We start from the raw sequence: 19535 nt of genomic DNA, 5'->3' as shown, positions 1-19535 counted from the left end.
TCATTTTGCATGGGCGTGCGGCCTCTCCTCCCCGCTGTTCTCCAGGGTGATTGATGCCCCTTGGGTGCCGGCATCCCCCGGAAAGTGAGAGGCTCTCTCTCCTCGCGCCCATGAGGATCAGAGCGCCGCGCTTACTGTGCATGATTCTTACCTGTGTGCCACTGGCGCCAACTCACAGGTCTGTCAGAGTGGGCGGGGCAAAAGGATTTAATCTTCCTTAGAATTCACGGTGCTGGGAGACGGGAAAATGCCAGACTCCTCAATCTTAACTGGTCTTTGACTCTCCCCACAAAAATGCAAATAGGTGGAGCACGGAGCAGTGGGGTTCCAGCCAGGCCTGCGTCATCAGCATGCCGGGACGATGATTTAAAGGATGTCCCTGGACCAGAGCACTCCTATGCAGTTCTCTTTTCTCTCCTTGCTGCTAGATGGTGTTGGGGAAGAAGCTGGGTCAGGAGGAGGTGAGGGCTTTGGGCAAAAGTTCTGCTGCAGGGCTGGTTGAGGGCCCCCCGATGCCTGATGGCCTGGGCGTAGCCGGTGCTGCCGGAGGTCATGCCTGGGCTGGAGGGCAGCCTCGGAGGCCCGCCTTGCCTGTGCCCACCAACACGATCTGGCCGGTTTGGCTTCTGCCTTCAGGTGCTCGGTGCTGGAGAGGACCGGAGATCCCCAGCCAGGAGTGGTGAGACTCACTTTTCTTCTTGGCTCTCTGGCTGTGTGGTACTTTCAGACGTAAGAGGGGTGCACTTGGATTTGAGAGGGTGTCTGGTCATCTTGAAGGATCAAGGAATACAGGTATCAGAATGGGAAAGGGAGCTGAGGTAGAAGGAACAGAAGGCAGACGAAGGAATCAGGCAGAAGAAAGACAGGCTGTTTGGCATTTAGGGCCTGAAATGAAGGCTTTCACTCTCTCGTTTTCCTGGCTCCTGTGTTTAGTCTCACTTGCTCAGGGCTTCTCCTTTGTTGGAGAACAGCTATCAGCCCTTGCACCCCAGGCCCCCTCCTCCATCGGGGAGCCCTATGGGGGCGGGAAGCCGTGCAGGGGCGTGAGGGGGTGGGCGAAGAGTAGTTGAGCTGCTTGCTGGTCTCTTCCCAAAGTTCTCTGGGTGCAAGCAGAGACTCTTGCCTTCAGTTCTTGGTGACCTCCCAAGGTGGCACCTATGACAGTAGGTGGGCAAGGAAACCACTGCCTAGCACCATCATTCTCAAACCAGTGATTCTTCAACCATAGTTTTGAAGAAGGAATCCATGAAGCACCTGACTGAGGGGACCCATGCTCTCTGGAGCCAGGGCTGCTGGAGCCCACTGCCTCACGAACAAGACAGGCCGTGGGGCGTGTGTGATGTATAAATCCACTACTCTCTCCCACCCGCCCTCCACAGGCCATGATGGGTCCCTATCCCAATCCAGGGCCCTTACACGGACATTCATCTTTGGTTAATCCAGAATGTTTCTGCGTCCAGCCCAAGAGAGAAGCTGTGGTCCCCCAAGCCTGGCTGCTGGAGGCTGCAGACAACCAGCTGACCTCTGGCTGCAGAGACCATGCCCCACCTTGGGATGGGGAGCTGTGTGCAGAACAGGGCAGTGTTGGGGGCACTGGGTCTGGAGTGTGGCCCGTTCACCAGAGCAGAACCGTGGCTGGAGCCCGCACACGCCAGCCTCGCCAGTTCTGCACGAACACCAGGGCGCTGGGGCCCTGGTCTTCAGAGGCAGCCTGCGGGAGCGGCATTGGGCGCCAGGTCCCCCGTGCCAGGGGTCCGTGGGGTGAAGCAGACTGCAGCAAGTGTCCGTGGGTGGCTGGGTGGGGGCCTGAGGAGGAATTAGAGTGTGGCTGGAGGGCCGAGGCTTTTCAATGAACCAAGGCTGCCACGGTGGGCCGGGGTGAGGGGGGACCAAAACCCACCCTTCAGCGTGGGCCTCAGGGTCCGAGATCCAGTAGCTGGACCATCTCATAGGGCACAGCTAGGGACCTTAGGCCTCTGAGAGAGTCTACTGCCCACACCAGGACCAGACACGGGGCATGACAGTGCCTACTGCTAGCGGACCAACTTCTGCTTGTCAAGCACTTGTGCAGTACGTGTCTGGTGACACTTACTCCCCTGGCTCCGCCGACTGCCTTGTGACGTGCGCATTACTACCCTCGTTTAATGAGGGTAGCTGAGCATGGGGTTTAGGGGTCTAGGTGACTTGCTCAAGGTCATACAGCTGAAGAGTGTGGGGCTGGGACTCACACCCAGGTCGGTCTGATCCGAGCTCAGTGCGGTCAGGACAGGCCAGGCTGGCGGGTGGCTGCTTCCCGTGTCCGACGCGGGGAGGGCACAGGAGACGAGGTGCTGCCAACCGGGGGCTACGGACCGAGGCCCTGCGTATCCCCAGGGACCTGGAGAAACAGATGTGACGCAGTCCAAAGAGGTGATGGGTGGAGATGAACGAGGGGACTGTTTGCAAAGGTTTGCACAGAGTTAAAGAAAGGCGACAGGATGGCAAAACACTTAGGGACTCGCAGCAGTGGGGAGCTTGTACCAGGCTAGGCCTGAAGGATGAGTGGAGGGGCCCTGTGAACAAGATCAGGCAGTAGGAGAGGACCAGCCCCCTCTGCAGCTCAGCAGGGGACAGCTGGGGATACTGCACCCCCCCGAAGCCTTTCCCTCCCACCCCACCCAGGCTCCATGGCCGGGGGCCCAGTCCATGTGTCTATGAAGGCCTGCCTCCAGGTAAGCAGTGGGGGGTGGGTGAGCGGACCTGGAGCAGCTAATGAAGACCTCCCATCGCCTGCTAGAACGGGATCTTTGAAGGAGGCACCTGGCCTTCTTTGTGTCTGAGTCTCCTAAGCTCCCAGCGCAAGGCCGGGTATTTGCTGGAGGAAACCCGACAGCCGTATTTCCTGGCATCCTACCCTCCTGTTATGGGTTCACTTGTGTCCCCTCAGAAAAAAAGATCTCCTGAGGCCCTAACCCCCAGTGCCTTACCATATGACCTTACATGGAAATAGGGTCATTGTGGATATAATTAGTTAAGATGAGGTCATACATACTGAAGCAGGGTGGACCCCTAACCCCATAGGACGGATGTCTTATAAGATGGCCATGTGAAGACAGAGACACACGGGGGACACCCTGTAACCCTGAAGGCACAGATTGGACTGATGCATCTGCAAGGCAAGGAACGCCAAAGATCGCCATTAGGACCCCAGAAACTAGAAGAGGCAAGGAAGGATTCTCCCCTACAGGCTCCAGAGGGAGCATGGCCCTGCCGACACCCTGATTTTGGACTCAGCCTCCAGACCGGTGAGACAAAACATTTCTGTTTCCGAAGCCACCCAAATTGTGTACTTTTGCTATAGCAGCGCTAGGAAACTAATACACCTCCTGAAGCAATTTTTATATTTTATTAGTGAAAAGCATTTGCAGGGGACAGGTGTATGCACTGCTAAGTCACCAAAAGACCAAGCCAGACCTGGGGATTCAGGAGGCAGAGGGGTCCACCCAGGCTCCAGAGGTTCATTTCGGTTTCTTGCCATGTTTCTTAGAGATCACCCTAGGGACAGGGGGCCAGAAGTGACCCGCTGAGGCCAGAGAGGACAGGGACCCTCCCAAGGCAGGTACCAAGTCTGAGCTGGGCTGGGCAGAGAAAGAAGCCCTTCTGAGGCTTGTCCCCAGCCCCTTCCAGCTCCCTAGCTGAACAGACCGTGTCACGTCTCCATGCTGTGGTCTGCTCCCCGGGAGCCTCGCTCGCCCGAGCCCTGGGAGGGAGAGAAAGCAGGGCTGTGCGTCTGGGCCTTGCAGGCTTGCTCGTGGGCTCTGCCATGTGGGAACCGGAGCCCCTGCCCTCCTGGAAGCATATTTCTATGCTGTGATCCATCTAAGCTGTGGCTTCTTTCTATTTATGATAATGAACTGCACCTTGGAAAATAAAAGCAACAGAAGGAAAAGGGTGTGGTGGGGAGGACTGGGCTAATGTGTGTTCTTTAAAAGAGCAAATTTCACAGTTTGTATTTATAATTTAAGTGCCTGTTCCTACTCATTGAATCAGTCAGTCATTCAGCAGATGGGCTGGACTGGCTCATTCATTTACTCAGGCTTGTTGCTCTTCCTTGCTGGCCACTATTACACGTGAGTCGATGGAGACTTATGTAATAACAGCTTCTCTTGACCTAGCATTTTACACTTGGCATAGACAGTAAATAAATGTTATTCCAATCAGTGTTCTTAAGAAGATACAGAGCATCTTTCTGGGTCTGGTCTCCCTGGCTCGTGGATGCAGGGGAGACGCCCCTCTCCGTGAAAATCAGACTTTGATGCTCAGAGGTGACTTGATTTGCTTGTCAGTCCTGGAGCTGGGACTTGAACCCAGGCCTCCAGAGCTGATGGAGCATTTCTGCTGTATGAGACATCTGATCAAACTCTGTGGGATATAAGTCACAGCTCTACCTTCTCACGGTACTTACAAAGTACTTGGGGAGGAAAGATGCAAACCAGATTTCAGGTAGAGAAGAGGAAGAAGCCATTCCAGGCAGGAGGACCTGCCTGAGCGCAAGTGCAGGGATGAGAGGTGATGGGTCTCCTTTGGGAAATTGAAGATCAATTTGGAAAAGACGGGCTTGGAACAGAAGGTTCATGGAGGCCAGAAGTTTGTGGCATATCTTGGAATAGTGGAGAGATTTTGAAAATCATAAAGGAGGGGAGTGAGGTGGGATGAAAGAGGTATTTTTAGAAGGTGGGTTAAATTTCTATTTCTGAACATGTGTCTTCTAAAACAGCACAGTAGTAGTAAAGATGTAAGTAATAGTAAAACCGACATCCCTGACCCATCAGCCCTTGTACTTTGCTTTCTGGTCTTTGTACTCATGGTGCCATTTTACTCTACTGAAGCACTGTTTCCAGAGTTGCATCTGTGGTGCAGACACAGCTCTGTGTTTAATTGCCGGCATCCTGATGCTGTGACATTATCCTCATAACACTCCAGGAGCATGAATATGAGCACGCCATCCTTCACTTCCTTCCCCTATGCTGCTTCTAGTGTTCTCATATTCTAAATAATGCTGTAATGAACATCTTCACGAAACAGAACCTTTTGTTTTCTTTTCCTTTGGAATTATTTCCTTTGGACTAATTCTTGGGGGTGACATCACTGGGTGATCAGAGGACCTGAGATTCTCTAGGCCCTTGCTTAGTGTGGCCATATTGCCTTTGAACCATTTACACTGACAGCAAGAGCTGAACTGGGCAGCTGTGTGGAAAGTGGTGCAGCTGGGGGCTTCTGCTGAGACACCAGCTAGGAGGTGGTTGCTGTGGTCCCACTGTGCAGGGCTGATGCCCTAGACTCAGATACGGTGCCGAGACTGGAAAGGAATACACAGTGAAGAAGGTGCAAGAGTCACTGTGGCATGGTGAGTGATTTGATGATGGACTGAGGGAGAACAAGGAATCAAAGCTAAATGCCTCTGAGGTTTCACATATGGGCTCCAGGGAAGGGCAGTGGGAAAGCGTGGAGGGGGGCAAGTGTGAAGAAGCTTTGGATGGGTGGACACATGGGATGGGATGTGAAAGGCTTGCTTGGAATACTTTATCACTTCAGTCTTTCATAGCTGTGCAGGGCCTGGGGCCCAATTGTGCCAGAACATAAGCCCCTGAGGCTAGCTGGTGCCCTTCACAGTTCACACTCAACCAGAATCATCCCCAGACCCAGAGCCAGCAAGGCTTTCCCTCCTCTGGTCCAGGGAGGTGATTTGAGGCCTATTCAGAAGGATGGGGCTGAGATTACAGGGAGGCTGGCCTGAACTGGCAGTAGGAGGTCTGGGCAGGTGTGAAGTTGGGGCTTAGCAGCTATTGGTTCTGGGACCCTGTGTCAGGGGCTGAAGATTGCGGGGGCAGCAGACCACCTGAGGAGTCTGTGCCCAGTGAGCGGGGCGTGTGAAGACAGGACACAGCCCCAGGGAAGGTCTGGGGAAAGAGCCCCACGAGGCCTCTGCAGCAAGGCTGGGCTGGAGTCCTTGGCAGGCTGTGGTGATGGATGGAGCAGGGCCAGGAGTGGGGGCCACTGAGAAGCCTGGGGTGGTAGCTGGAGGATGTGAGCTCCAAGAAATGCTCAGGTTCTCTGTGATGAGTCCAGGTCTGGAGGGCAGCATGGGGATCCCATGGAAAGGCTGAGTACCACACCGTGGTCAGGGCTACTCAGAACATCGTGGGTACCGGCACGCTCTGGATTTGGGGTGGGGGAGACTACCAACTACATGTCCTATTCCTGCAAGTATGAGCTCAATCCCGGGACAGGAGTGTGCATGTGTGCGTGAGCGTGTGTGTGTGTGTGTGTGTGTGTGTGTACATGCGTGTAAAGCAGGCAGTCCCTGTGCTTCCGTCAGCCGGGGGCTGGGGAAGGAAGGAGGAAGCGCCAGCTGTGTGCCAGGCTCCATACACCTGTCATTTTATTCAGTCTTCACAACTGTCCCTGGGATCACTCTTCCTGCCATTCACCAAGGCTGTAATTGCAGGTTTGGCTGTGTGCTTACTGGATTAATTTCTGTTTTCCCACTTGCCTGCAAGCTCCCTGGGGTGTCTGTCTTTCTCTGCTTTGTCTCTGGTGCCCACACAGTGCCCACCTGGCCTGTGGGAGTGACTTGGACAACCTTTGTTGAATGGGTACCAGCACCCCTTTATGCCACTGCGTTTCAGCCCTCTTCCAATGATCCCGACTGCACTGTGAAGGCGAGGGAGAGGGTGGGCTGCAGGGGGCTGACACCCAACTTCTGGCATTTACCTGATAGGACCTGGACTCATGAAGCAACTCTGTGCTGTGGCTCCTGGGTTTCAGGAGCTCTGTGGGTCACGGAGGGCTGAACAGAGCAATGACAGAACAGCTGCACTGGTCCTTCCCTGCTTGGAAGGTCCATGGATTTGCCTTATCAAATACACGTGAGGCACTGCTCAGAGAAGGCCTGGAAGCCCCCATTCCATCTGTGTATGTTGTTGTGTATTGTGACCACCATGGAAGGATGTTGTAAATATTTTCAGCTGAATGTCTGATTAATGTCTCTCCAAAAACAGTGACAGAACAGTAAGGAGAGGATTCATTTAGCTCTCTTTCACCGTGATGGACATCTAATTCACCCCAAATGTCAATACATCCCAACGTGCCAATCCACACAGAAACAGGAGCCGTCTGAGAGTCGGGCGGCAGCTGCCTCTTCCCCCTAGCAGGGGCTCAGACCTGCCCCCTCCACCTGGACCCTCGGGCGGCGGCCCCGTGTGGTTGGTTTCCATATTGAAACCCCTGTAGGGAAATCGTTCCCTGGGAAAATGGGGTCTCTCTGCCAGGCTGCTCGTGTGCCCCAGCCTTTCCGGTGTCTTGCCAGTCTGGCCGGCTCTTGCCAGAGACCCCCTTCTGTCTCCCCACGGGGCCTCCCCTCCCCTCTGGCTCAGTCTTCCTCACCCCCGCCCCTTAGGCTTGGGATGGCTCCCACTTCATTCCAGTTGACCTGTCTCTGCTCCCTCCTGGTTGCTCTGGCAGTCACTCTGCCATCTCTGCCCAGGCGCCAGGTGGACCTCTCCATTCTTGCCTCCCACCATGGCCCACCCTTATCCAGGAGACCACAGCATTGCTTTTGCCCATACACAGTGTGAGTCTCCCTTTTGGGACGGGTCCACTGACTCCCCACATGGAGAAGAATTGTGTCCATTCTCTTGAGTTTCTCAGTCTTCTTCTCATGGCCTCAGCCAGAATAGGATGTCTAGTGGAAATTTGTTTCTTATCTCTCCCTGAACTGGGCCATGAGTCCCTCCAGGGGATCCACTGCTCTGATTCACTGCTGTATCCTCCACGTGTTACTCCTTGGTCTTTACAAGGAAGGAGGTAGATGAGATATCCGTAGATATCCACGATCGTTGATTCTTCCGTATATCTTATACGTATTTTACAGGTAACGATAGTTAGATTCTTTTCATAGCTAAGAAACAGAAGCTTGGAGTGATTAAGTTATAACAATAAAAGCATTTGTTTTGCGGTGCTTTGTGTCATGCAGTCCATCCATGGTCCTGAGCACTAACTGGCCCTAGCCCCGTTCTGCAGGTGAGGATGGAGGTAGGAGGAGAGAGAGAGGGAGGGGGAGAGAGAGATGGCCACTAAGTGGTGGAAGTGGGACCCGGACCCTGTCTGTCTGCCCATACCAGCGCCCTCTCTGCCTTCTGTGTGCCCTCCCCAGCTTTCCTCCCGTGGGCAGTGAGCACGCGCTCCCAGAGAGCAGAGGCTGGCGGTGGGTGGGAGTCCCAGAGTCATGTCCCCTGAAGGCATCGGATCTGACAGCAGCACGTGCACCTCCAGCTGGTTTGGTCCCCATGCCACTGTTTGAGAGTAGAAGTGATGGTAAATATTTAATTGTGCTTCCATCATAACTTTCTGCCAGAACTCTCAATATGCTTTATAAATGCAAATGAGTACTCTCTTCTTCTCCAGGGAGATGTAAACCTCCTCAAATCACTTTAATTCAGCCCCCACCAGAGTGTAATGCCATAATCAGGAGTGCTCTGTGCCAGAAAAGAAACTGCCCTTAATCATATCAAGCGGATGGTTTACGGTCTTGTGGTCTTTTGTCTCCACGCGGGCAGGATGCAGAGAAATGGATTCCTCTTGCTGCAACTTCTGTCCAAGAGGGTGGATGGAAAACATTATTTAGAAACAGATTCAATTACAGCCCTTGAGCAGGTAACTATGAATATCATGAACTCTTAGATTGTATTCCTGGGGTTAACAGAACAAACCTGTCCTTGGAAGATTGAGGAGTGAAGGAGGATTCTTACTTTTGATTCTGGACTCTAGTTTCCTCCCCGCCCATGTCCTCTGCCTGTTTACTGCACTCCAACATGATCCTGAGTTTGGGGAGTGCCATGATATACATTATTATCGCATTATGCCTTATCCTGGGGGCTTTTGTGGCTTCTTGGCTTTACGAGCAAGGACTTCCATTCCAGGGCCACAGCAGAGCCACTGGACGCCCAGGTCTGCCTGGTGAGCAGCAAGCTGAGATTTGGGGCTGTCGGCATCAGGATGGGAGGCTGTGTGACCCAGCGGGAGGCACTGCACCTTTCTGTGCCCTAGTCCCCAACCCTGCCAAATGGGTTCAGTGACTCCTGCTTCAGGCCCACCTGGCGAAGACATTTTAATCATGGAGATGAATTTCTACAGGGCATCATGGAGTGCCTTCTGAGAAGTGTATTATGTAAATTTGGTGTGTCATTATGATCATTATTAGTGCTGTGAAGTGGAGAGAGGGAGGGCTGCTCCATGCAGGGATCTGCCTCCCCAGCTGTTGGAAGAATCGGAGGAGAGAACAAACTGGAGAAGTCTGCTACAGTGCTTCCCTTCCTTCAGATATGCACGGGGCATGGCTCTCAATCCAGTTCACTTTATTTACTTTACTCCCCTCCGTTTGCAGTGTGAGACCCCCTTCCACTGGGGTGGCAGAAAAGCTGTCTAGGTTGCAGGCGGGCTGTGTAGCGTCAGGTTGTGTGGGAGGTGCCTCACTGACCTGTTAGCGCCCATCCACCCCGGCATGCATTGGGACACCCTGGACTCCATCTGACCCTTGTGTATAGTCTAGGCAGGTCACCACTGGGTGGTTCTGGGCTCCCTTCTTTAGACCCGTTCTGGCTCAAAGGCTTCCTCTGCTCCGTCTGTGCCATGTCAGCCTGGTGGGGTCACTCCAGGCTGGGATGCTGGGTGTCCAAGGCCCTGTCACCTGGACAGACTTCCTCTATCCCTTTTCTGGGATTGAGCACTTGGAGACGAGAGTGTAGGGGACCCTTTTGCTCAGCACAGCTCCTTGTTTATCACTCTATTTTCACCCCTTCCATCCTGCCCATAGGGTGGGTTTCTTCCCAAACCTTTGGTTTATGCCAGGAGTCCTTCTATTTTCCAAGGGGCCCAACCAAGACTCTGCCTTCTGCCTTCGTACCTCCCATCTCCTGCCTGAAGCACTGAGCAGTGAATGGATGTTCACAGCGGGAAGGATGTTCAGGAGGAAAGGAAACAGAAGAGGGAGAAACCAAAACAACCCGTCATGTCTATTTCCTGTGCCTGTGTTTGTTGAGCACCTGTGCAGCTAGGGCGTGCTGTGCCTGGTCCTTTGATACATGCCCTGGGAAATTCAAGTGCATAAGACACCTCCACTAGCCTAAACAGCCCCATTGTGTGATTTTAAAAGGTGCCCCTCTGGAACACTGGATACCCATGTGAAAAGAAAAAAAAATGTATATTTGACTCAGAGCTCCCACCTTATGCAAAAATTAACTCAAAATAGATCATAGACCTAAGTAGGAGAAAAGTCTTTGTGGTCTTGGGTTAGGCAAAGATTTCTTAGATATGACACCAAACCATAAAAGAGAAAATTGAAAAATTAGACTTCTCCAAAATTTAAAACTTCTGCTTTTTGAAAGACACTGTTAAAGGGACGAAAAGATAAGCCATAGAGTGGGAGAAAATATTTGCAGAGCGTACATCTGATAAAGGACTTGTATCCAGAAGATATAAAGAAGTTACCAGGCATTCCCTGGTGGTCCAGTGGTTAAGAATCTGCCTTCCAATGCAAGTGACGTGGGTTCGATCCCTGGCTGGGGAACTAAGATCCCACATGCTGTGGGGCAACTAAGACCACACACCACAACAAAGAGCCCGCCTGCTGCAGTGAAAGATCCTGCATGCTGCAACGAAGATCCCGTGTGCCACAACTAAGACCCGACGTAGCCAAATAAATTAAAAAAAAAAAAAAAGTTACCAAACTCAACAATAAGGAAACAAGCAACCCAATTTAAAAATGGAAAGATTAAACAGATGCTTCACTAAGAAAGATATACAGATAACAAAAAATCATGTGAAAAGCTGCTTAACATCATTCTTTATTAAGGAAATGAAAATTAAAACCACAATGAGATACCACTGCACATCTGTTAAAATGGCCAAAATTAAAAATGACTGACACTGCCAAGTGTTGGTGAGGATGTGGAGGAACTGGGACTCTCATGTAATAGCCCTAAACTGGAAATGACAGGTGAACAGTAGACAAAATGCACTCTCTCCATACAATGGAATATTACTCGGTGATAAAAAAGAATGAACTATTGTTACACACAAACATGATGAATCTTAAAAACAACTGTGCTGAGTGAAAGAAGCCAGGTTAAGAAAACAGTATATACTATATGATTCCATTGATGTAAAATTCTAGAAAATGCGCCAGTTAACCTATAGTGACAGAAAGCGGATCAGTCATTGCCTGGGGACAGTGACAGGGTGGGGCAGGGGTAGGAGGGAAGGAGGGATTACAGAGGGACAGGAAACTTCTGGGAATGACAGATGCGTTTATTATCTTGATTGTAGTGATGGTTATAAATATATGTCAAAACTTACAAATTGTATGCTTTAGTTATGTGCAGTTTATTGCATGTGATTTCTACCTCGATAAAGCTGTTAAAAAAACAAAACAAACAAAACAAAGGGGCTTTTGGATTTGCTGATCAGAGCTCTTATCAGCCTTTGGGGAGGAGTTTCCCTTGAGAGGTGGGGCTGACAGAAGTCAATAATAGATTGAAAAGGAAAGAGAGGAAAAAGAAAAAGCTGCCCCGTTTTCGGGACACTTTACTACTAACTGCCAGAAAACAGGTCTAATAAACACCAGCTCTGTGATCACTACATGGTGCCTGGTGATCTCAGCGTGTGTACTGCAGCCACCCTGGTGGCCCCTGGGAGCTCACAGCCAAGTCAGGGTGTCTGTCTTTCCCTTACTGGCCAGAGGGACTGGTGACCAGGAAGCAGGCCCTTGGGATCTGAGGTGTGCATTTATGTTTGGGGTAAGGGCTTTGCCAAAGCTGTGTGAGCCCGCAGCAGAGTCTTGGGAAAGGCGCTGGCCATGTATCTGGGCCCAGGGGCAAAGGGACCTGCAGGAGGGCTGAGTGTTGGGGCCAGAGGGGTTGAAGGGAAATCGGCCAAGAGTGTCAACACGGAGGCCTGAGGGGAGGCGGAGAAGAAGGGTGGGGAGAAAGGAAGGCAGGCAGATGAGGTTGGAGGGTGGGGAAGGAGCACGGAGGAAGAGGGAAGAAGGAGGTGGCCGGGGAAGGCTTGAGGAAGGGATTAGGTTTGGCTACTGGGTCAACATGGCCTGGGAAGACCCTGGAGGTAGAGTGCTATGGGAAGAAGCTGCATCTCAGGGTTAAAGTGATGAGTAGGCAGATGACTTCACCCCACCCAGGTGGCTTGGTGTCATTCAGGTAGAGACTTAGCATCAGGACACCTGAGGTCTGCGCCTAGCTCTGCCACGAGTTGCGTCCTCCTAGCAGACCTCTTCCTTCTCCGAGCCGTGGGCTTGGCAAAGGAGCCCCGGGCTCCTATCACTGATATTTACAGTCATAAGTAACTTCAAGAACATAAGGGCCACTGTCCAGTCACCCTTCTGATTCACCATTTTTTTCTTTTTTTGATCTGCAGAAACTTTAATGGACACCAGGACGGCTACTGCAGAGCTGGGCTGGACCGCCAATCCCGCATCAGGGGTGAGTTTCAGACCATCCATCCTTCAATCCTGATGAGTAGTCGTGGGAGCAGAGCCTGACTTGCCCGTTTGGGACGTGGAGTATAGGCGTGAATGGCTGTGTCCATGGTCCATCCACAGAGAGGCAGGAGCAGGGCCTTCAGACCTGAGCTGCTCCCTGGTGTGGAGTTGCAGACCATCAGGTGACCAGGGCCTGTGTGGGACTGGGGCCAGTGGCTGCCAATAGCTGGGCTCTCAAGCCAGTGGTGATGGGGCAGACATCCGTGCCACCCATGGGGCTGCAGAAAGGCAAGGGCATGAGGGGGAGCTGGAGTTCAGAAGGGCCGAGGTTCTCTTTCACCTGACATTTCCTTAGAGAGATGTTCTGTATTCATTTGTTCAGTGCTCATGCAGCTGGCCAGACCCTGTAGCTACAAAGATGAAAAAGCCTTGAGGAGCTCATGGCCTCCTGTGGGATCCACCATGTTCATGAATGAGCTGAAATGCATGTCTCCTTTGTGGCAGTGGAGAGGTCGACAGGCAGCTGTGGGCACAGCGCTGGGAGTGAGGCACTTCAGAGGGAGACGTGAAGCCTTTATAGAGAAGGTGCACGCGAGCTGGGTTTTGGAGAGGGAGTAGGAGTTCGACAGGTAGTGAATGGGGAACTGGAAAGATATTCCAAGTACGAGGAATAGCTGGTTAAAAGGGATGGGGTCACGAAAAGATGTAAGAGCAAGAGTCTGTGTGTCTGGACCAGGCAGGGTGTGGGCAGTGCTGAAGTTGGGCTGGGGTGTGGATTGGCTGGGGCACAGGGTGGGGAACTGGGACTGCCGTGCTGAGCTAGCAGTTTGCATTTATCCTATAGGTAATGGACGGATCTTGTCATGCTTGCTGACAGGATTGTAGGGAACAGTTGAGAGAAAGACCTTTAAGAGGTTCTTTGAGCTGTCTCAGATGGGTTGGAAGCGTCAAATCAAAACGGGATACTTAGGACAGTTGGAGCAAAGCTAAGCAGGAGGTATTGGCAGCATTTGGCAATGGATGGACTGCAGAGAAGAGAGGCAGAGAGAAGAGTAGGGAGGAGATTCGCATCCCTGGCTTCAGTGATGGGCTCTCTGAGGGGCCTAATCACGAAGGGAGAAGGCAGGAGGAGTGCGTGAACACTTCATCCCAGCAAGGGGGTGAAGCTGGCAGGGGTGGGGTGGGCTAGGCCCCCTTAGCTGCCCCACACCTCCTCTCTCCTCCCTGCCTTTGGTCACCTCCAGCCCAGGGCCTCTCTGCACCCTGGGGTGCACGTCACAGCCAGTCTTAACACACCCACTTCTGCCTTAGGGACACTGGGATTCGGGCCCGAGGCAGGCTGTGGCTTCACCCGCACCCTCTCCCCTGGTTTCTCACTTTCACTGCCCTAGGTGCAGGCATCAAGCCTTGGGGCAGGAGGGCAAAGTCTGGCGTGAGCTGTGTTTCCCAAAGCAGGGGTGGGAGCAGGGGCACATCTTGCCCACTCTGACGAAGTCCAAATCCTGCTGGGAACACTGTGGGCCACTGGGGAACACTTCCCGCTCCCAGAAGGGACTTTATGCAAAGCCGACGAGGTGGCAGCTCTTCAGGTGGCCTGGACATTAAGAACTTGCCACTCTTTTACAAGTGATGTTGTTGCTTGAAGGTTTGCATGTTTTCTCACGAGGCAATGATGTGATTTATGGTTCATTTTTCCCTTGATTTTTGTACACACCACCTGTCTTCTTTAAACTTCTCATCTCCTTTCCCAAGGAAGATCGTCCTTTAGGGAAACATTCAAAGTCAAGAGATGCCTTGTAGAGACAGCAGCTGGCTGGGCTGCTCTCTGCTTACCCTTCCCTGGTTACCAGCCATGCTCGCCGGCCTTGACCTTATTGCTCTCCTCCCAGGGACACACATCCAGATAGTTCTCCTGGCACCCTGAGCAGCTTCTGAGCCTGTCTGGTTTAGGGCGAGGAGCCGGAGGGTCAGGCAGGCCCTTGGCCTGGGCGAGAGGGTGGATCGAGGGCTACACTTCCACCCAAGCTCTTGCCCTGCCTCCCTGTGTTCTCGTCCCTGGAGAGTTGCCTCTGATTCCGTGAACACACCAGTGACTCCCAAGTTTGTCCCTGGCCCAGCTCACATATCCACCTGCCCTGTCTTTCATTGGCTGCTCAGCGTGGCCCGAGCAGAATTCACCATCCTTTCCTTCCCCCACTGGCACACGCGGGCGCCGTCTTAGCGCAGTGTGAAGGCCAGAAACCAGAGCCATTCTTGACTTTCCTCTTTCATCTTCAGGCCTCAGCTCACTCGGCCCATCCTCGGGATACCTTCCCTGCATCCCCAGCCATGTTAGGTCCTCCATCACAGGTCGTCTCAGGGCCGGGGAGCTTTACTTCACAGCCCTTTTCACAGCTGCAAATTTTACATCTCTCTGTGTTAGTATTGGACCCATCTCCGCCCTTCCCCCACTTTGGCCATAGTGTGGTCTCCATGGTGGCCTGGACTCTATATTCGTTCACCATTGGACACTGGCGCCTAGTTCACTACGTATATTTCAAAGTATTATTTGTTGACAGTTCTTGACTTGGGCGAGTGGGGGGCTGATGGTGTCGTTCTTGGAGATGAGGACAAAGGAGGAGGGGCACGCTTGGTGGAAGGAGGCCAAGCTCAAGAATCTGAAGTGCCCCTGGGCACCCCTGGGGAGGGGCCCATTAGCATGTGACTCCAGGGCAGGGGAATGAGAATGCAGCCTCACGTGTGGGAGGCGAGCCCAGGGGGTGGCTGCAGTCTCCCAGGGAGAGTGTCTGGAGGGAGAAGAGGTGAGAACTTGGGATGGGTGACCTGACTGAAGTGTGAAATAGAGAAAGAGGAGCCTGAAAAGGGCATGAGAAGGAGTGGCCTGGGAGGCAGGAGAAAACCAAGAGGTGGTCTTCTCACGGGAGGAGGCATCAAGGAGGAAGTGGGGCAAAAGTGCTGCTAGGTGTTGAAAGTTTCCACTGGGCTTGGTTACAGGGACCCTATTGGTGACTTGTGCTGATGGCTTCAGAGGGGACCGGGGTCAGAAGCCAGAAATCAGGGTGTTGAAGGGTCAGGGGGAGGTGAGGATATGGAAGCAGCAGCTCATGAGGAGAGAGAATACAGAGCGTGGGGGGCGGAGGGAACGGGGGGCTGTGGGCGTGGGTGCCTTTCAGGGCCCGGGACTCCTTTGCTGTTGAAATGGCAGTGCAGTGACCGGGTGCCTTCAGAGATGGGCATGCTCAGGATTGGAGACAGAAGCCATCAAAGGGAAAAGTCTTTCAACTTCCTATCTTCTCTCTGAGGTTGGAGGGGAGGTTTGGAGAGTGGAGGTGGGGAGTCTTTTTATTTTCTTTTTCTTCTTTTTTCATTTTTATTATCAACAAGCATTGGCCAGAAATTTTAAACAATGTGTGTGATAAAATACTTTCCCCTGCCCACATGCCACTACCACTACAGAGTGGATTGAGAACCAGGGAGTCGGAGAAGGGAGAATGCTTAAATCCAGAGTAGGACAGCCAGGCTTGAATCCCAGCTCTGATGTTTACTAGCTGTGTGATGTTGGGTGAGTTACTCCACTTCACTGAAGCTTCATTTTCCCACTTGTGAACTGAGTACCATACAAGTTCAGGCATTGTTGATAGCTTTACGCAAGTTATGAGGTAGGGAGTCTTGAGTAGCAGGTTTTAGGAGGGAGGAAAAGGTGTGAAGTAAGTGCCACTGCTGGTGACTTGGAGAGAGGCTGGCCTTGTCTGGAAGGAATGTGGCTGGAATAAGGGCCTAGCTGAGGTTGAGGCCGTGTGTCTGTGACGGCCCTGATCAGGTGTACCTGGCGGCGGAGTCATCCTGAGTTATGTTTGTGCAAGAATGGTGGGTCCGGGGCTTCCCTGGTGGCGCAGTGGTTGAGACTCCGCCTGCCGATGCAGGGGACACGGGTTCATGCCCCGGTCTGGGAAGATCCCACATGCTGTGGAGCGGCTGGGCCCGTGAGCCATGGCTGCTGAGCCTGCGCGTCCAGAGCCTGTGCTCCGCAATGGGAGAGGCCACAACAGTGAGAGGCCCACGTACCGCAAAAAAAAAAAAAGAATGGTGGGTCCGGAGGGTCAGGAGCTGAGGACGTTGGCAGCAGGGGGTGGGCTCTTGCAACGTGGCATCGACCCCACGAGAAGAGTGAAGCCAGGACGGACTGACCATGTAACAAAGTATGGGGGGCCCAGTTGAAGGTCTTGGTGAGACTGGAGGAGGACCAGAGGCTGTGGCCTTGAGTCAGGGCTTAGATTTAAGACAAACAGAGTACTTCTGGGTGATGAAGGGGTCCAGAGAGTGGGGCCAGGGCCGGGCATTTGAGAAGCCAGGAGGGTGGGCGGGTGGTCCACATCTTCTTGGGATCCAGTGGGGAAGGAAATCGCCCCCCCCCAACCCCAGAAAGGGGACAAAGGCCTCAGATGGTCCCTGCAGTCAGGATACCATGCATGCGTAAGATGTTGAAGGGTGGGCGGACATTGTTCTGGTAGCCTGTGGGTCTCCAGGGAACTGGGTTGGCCTCATCCAGAAGAGGCACCATGATTCTGCCAGGGGGCACAGCTAGCATTTCAATGAACCCTATCCACAGTGCACTGTCTGTTAGGTGGGCTCCCCAGAGGGAGACCAAGAGACTTCCTTTTATGGGGTCAGTAGGTATCTTCATCCCTGTACTTGAGGACTGCTAGATGTGGGAAGGAGTTGGACTGCCCACCCACACATAGCCCGCAAATTGTTTTCAGCTATATTGCTGGAAAGTGGATTATAATATTACGTGTCAAAAGCAGAAAGTATTTCTGCTCAAATGGCAAAATGTTGCTTTATAATCTAATTGCAGCTTTAATTTAAAGCCTTTAGTTTTAACCGGAATCAGAGGCCACCTGGTGAGCAGAGGGAGAAAGTAACAAATACATTTCTAAAGTAACAAATGCCAGGGAGGGGCTGAGGTACCATCAAAGGGCATCCTGGGACCCTTACCCATGACCCTGCTGACCTCACCCTCCTCCCTCAGGCTGCCTTCAGTTACCTCTCCCAAACCCTTGTTTCCAGCCCTGCTCCAGAAGGGTCCTGACCTTCAATTTCAGGAGCTCTGGGCAGTGGGGGAGCTCCGAGAGGTCCCGTGGTCAAGCACTCGGTGCTGTGCTCAGCCACCGGCAGAGCTCAGTAAGTGCTAGTCTCCGTGGTTGCATGGTCCATCTTAGCAGTCCGCGCCAGTTCCTAGATGCTGCCTGGCCCTCTCCCCATTTTCCTTTTCCACTGCCCTCCCTCCTTGCATCACTCTCTGTCCCTCAAGTGTCAGCTCCGTTCTCCTCCCCTCAGGGAGCCCTCCTGGACGCCCCTCCCCACCAGGACTCTGTGGTAGGGGCCCTCTTCTTAAAGCAGAGGGCTTGGTGCTGACTTCTAATGTACTGTCCATAAACCTGTGTTGATGTGTGCTTTCTCCCACCGGCCAGAGAATGGAGTGGCTTCATCTCTGTCCCCGGTGCCCAGCACTGGTCCAGCAGAGGACAGACTCCAGTAAATGTCTGTTGGCCAAATAAATGAGGAAGGACTGAAGCATTCATGATACTTCCCTGCATCTTCAACCCAGGGTTCTGAATTTAGGAGATGCTCAATTTAGGTTTATTGTAGCCCAATAAAATGCTTGTTATAGGCCTCTCAATACCCAATTGATTGTCCATATCTTTTTAAAGACGTTAGTTAGTGATGCAGATAGAGCCAGCTCTCCTGAGATGAGCATGAGAGAGGAGACGAGGACACCCACCAGAAGGTCCCAGTTGCTTTCAGACACTGGCTGTGATGGATTAGGAAGGTGAGCCTGGGTCCCTCTGATAGTGAGGCTTCTTCAGCTTGCTTGCTGGAAATCCAAGCAAGCCCTTTTACTTTCACAGTTTTGCCAGGGCTCACTGGCTATTTGCACGTGGGCGGCCAGTGGCCTCTGCATGTGTAGGTTTCTGTGTCTGTGGGATGTGTGGCCCCCGTGCGACCATCTACAGATCGTGAGTTATCTTCAAACAACACTCCACGGGCTTTCAGAATCCAACTCCATCTGTGCTGCCCTTTGAAACCACCTTCCCGGCCCATGACATGCTCTGTTCTCTACTTTAATATTGGCAAAGGAGGACAGCCAATGGGAAGTGGGGGAGGTTCATAGAAGAAAGATGGAAAAGGAATCTGGAGCCAAGCCTGATGAGCCTTTAGGACGAGCAGGCTGGGTGTGTGCGTGCCTGTGCTCCATGTGTGTGTGCATGTGTGTATAGGTATGTGTCTGTGCATCTGTGTGTGTATATATATATATATATATATATATGATATATGTGTTTGCACGTGTGTGTATCCAGGTACATGTATGTATATATGTGTGTATGTGTCTGTGTATATATGTGCTTCTGAGTATTTCTATGTGATATATGTGTGTATTTCTATGTGACGTGATGTGTGTGTGTGTGTGTGTGTGTGTGTGTATGAAGTTAAATGAGCTTATTTCACCTTATGCCTCTGCAAGCAGTTCCCAGAGTTCTGGAAAAATCTTAAATGATGGGAGGATTATTGGACTAAGTAGAGAGCTTCCAGGGAGGCCAGTGTGAAGGGAACAAGCTTCATTTGAATGCCTGTGTCTGATAAATTAACTCCCCACGCAGGATGCACGCCCATGAGAGCTGTGCATTGGGATCTTCCTCCCTCACAGCCCTCCTTGTTCACGTGGGGACCCTCCTGGCAGCCTCCCGTCTCCTTGTCTGTCAGGTCCAGGCACCCTCACCAGCTGCCCACATCCTGCGAATAAGGACAGCACGCACTGGAGAGAAATCCACCCTAATAACATCTCATTCGTTCCAAGGCCAAGCAAAATCAATTGAAATTTAGCTGGTCTGATGGGTGAGAAGTTTATGGAGCAGCAGTGAAGGCATCAGGCCTTGACATCAAATAATCCGGCTCCACTTCCCGCTCGGCAGCTCCCTGGCTGTGTGATCTTGGGCCCGTCATG

General features: G+C 52.4%; 1 protein-coding gene across 2 annotated transcripts in view; it reads left to right on the top strand.

Annotated features, from left to right (window-relative positions):
• Positions 1 to 19535, top strand: part of EPHB1 (EPH receptor B1) — a 428052-nt gene that overhangs the window by 124591 nt on the left and 283926 nt on the right. For both annotated transcript variants that reach the window (XM_030873427.2, XM_060298586.1), the window contains exon 2: positions 12469 to 12533. In XM_030873427.2, the coding sequence (XP_030729287.2) occupies positions 12469 to 12533 (65 nt within the window). The remainder of the gene's footprint in view (positions 1 to 12468; positions 12534 to 19535) is intronic.

The sequence above is a fragment of the Globicephala melas genome, chromosome 4, assembly GCF_963455315.2.
Source record: "Globicephala melas chromosome 4, mGloMel1.2, whole genome shotgun sequence".
Classification (NCBI taxonomy): Eukaryota; Metazoa; Chordata; class Mammalia; order Artiodactyla; family Delphinidae; genus Globicephala; species Globicephala melas.
Note: the sequence above shows the minus strand (reverse complement) of the source record. Positions and strands in the feature narration are given on the sequence as shown.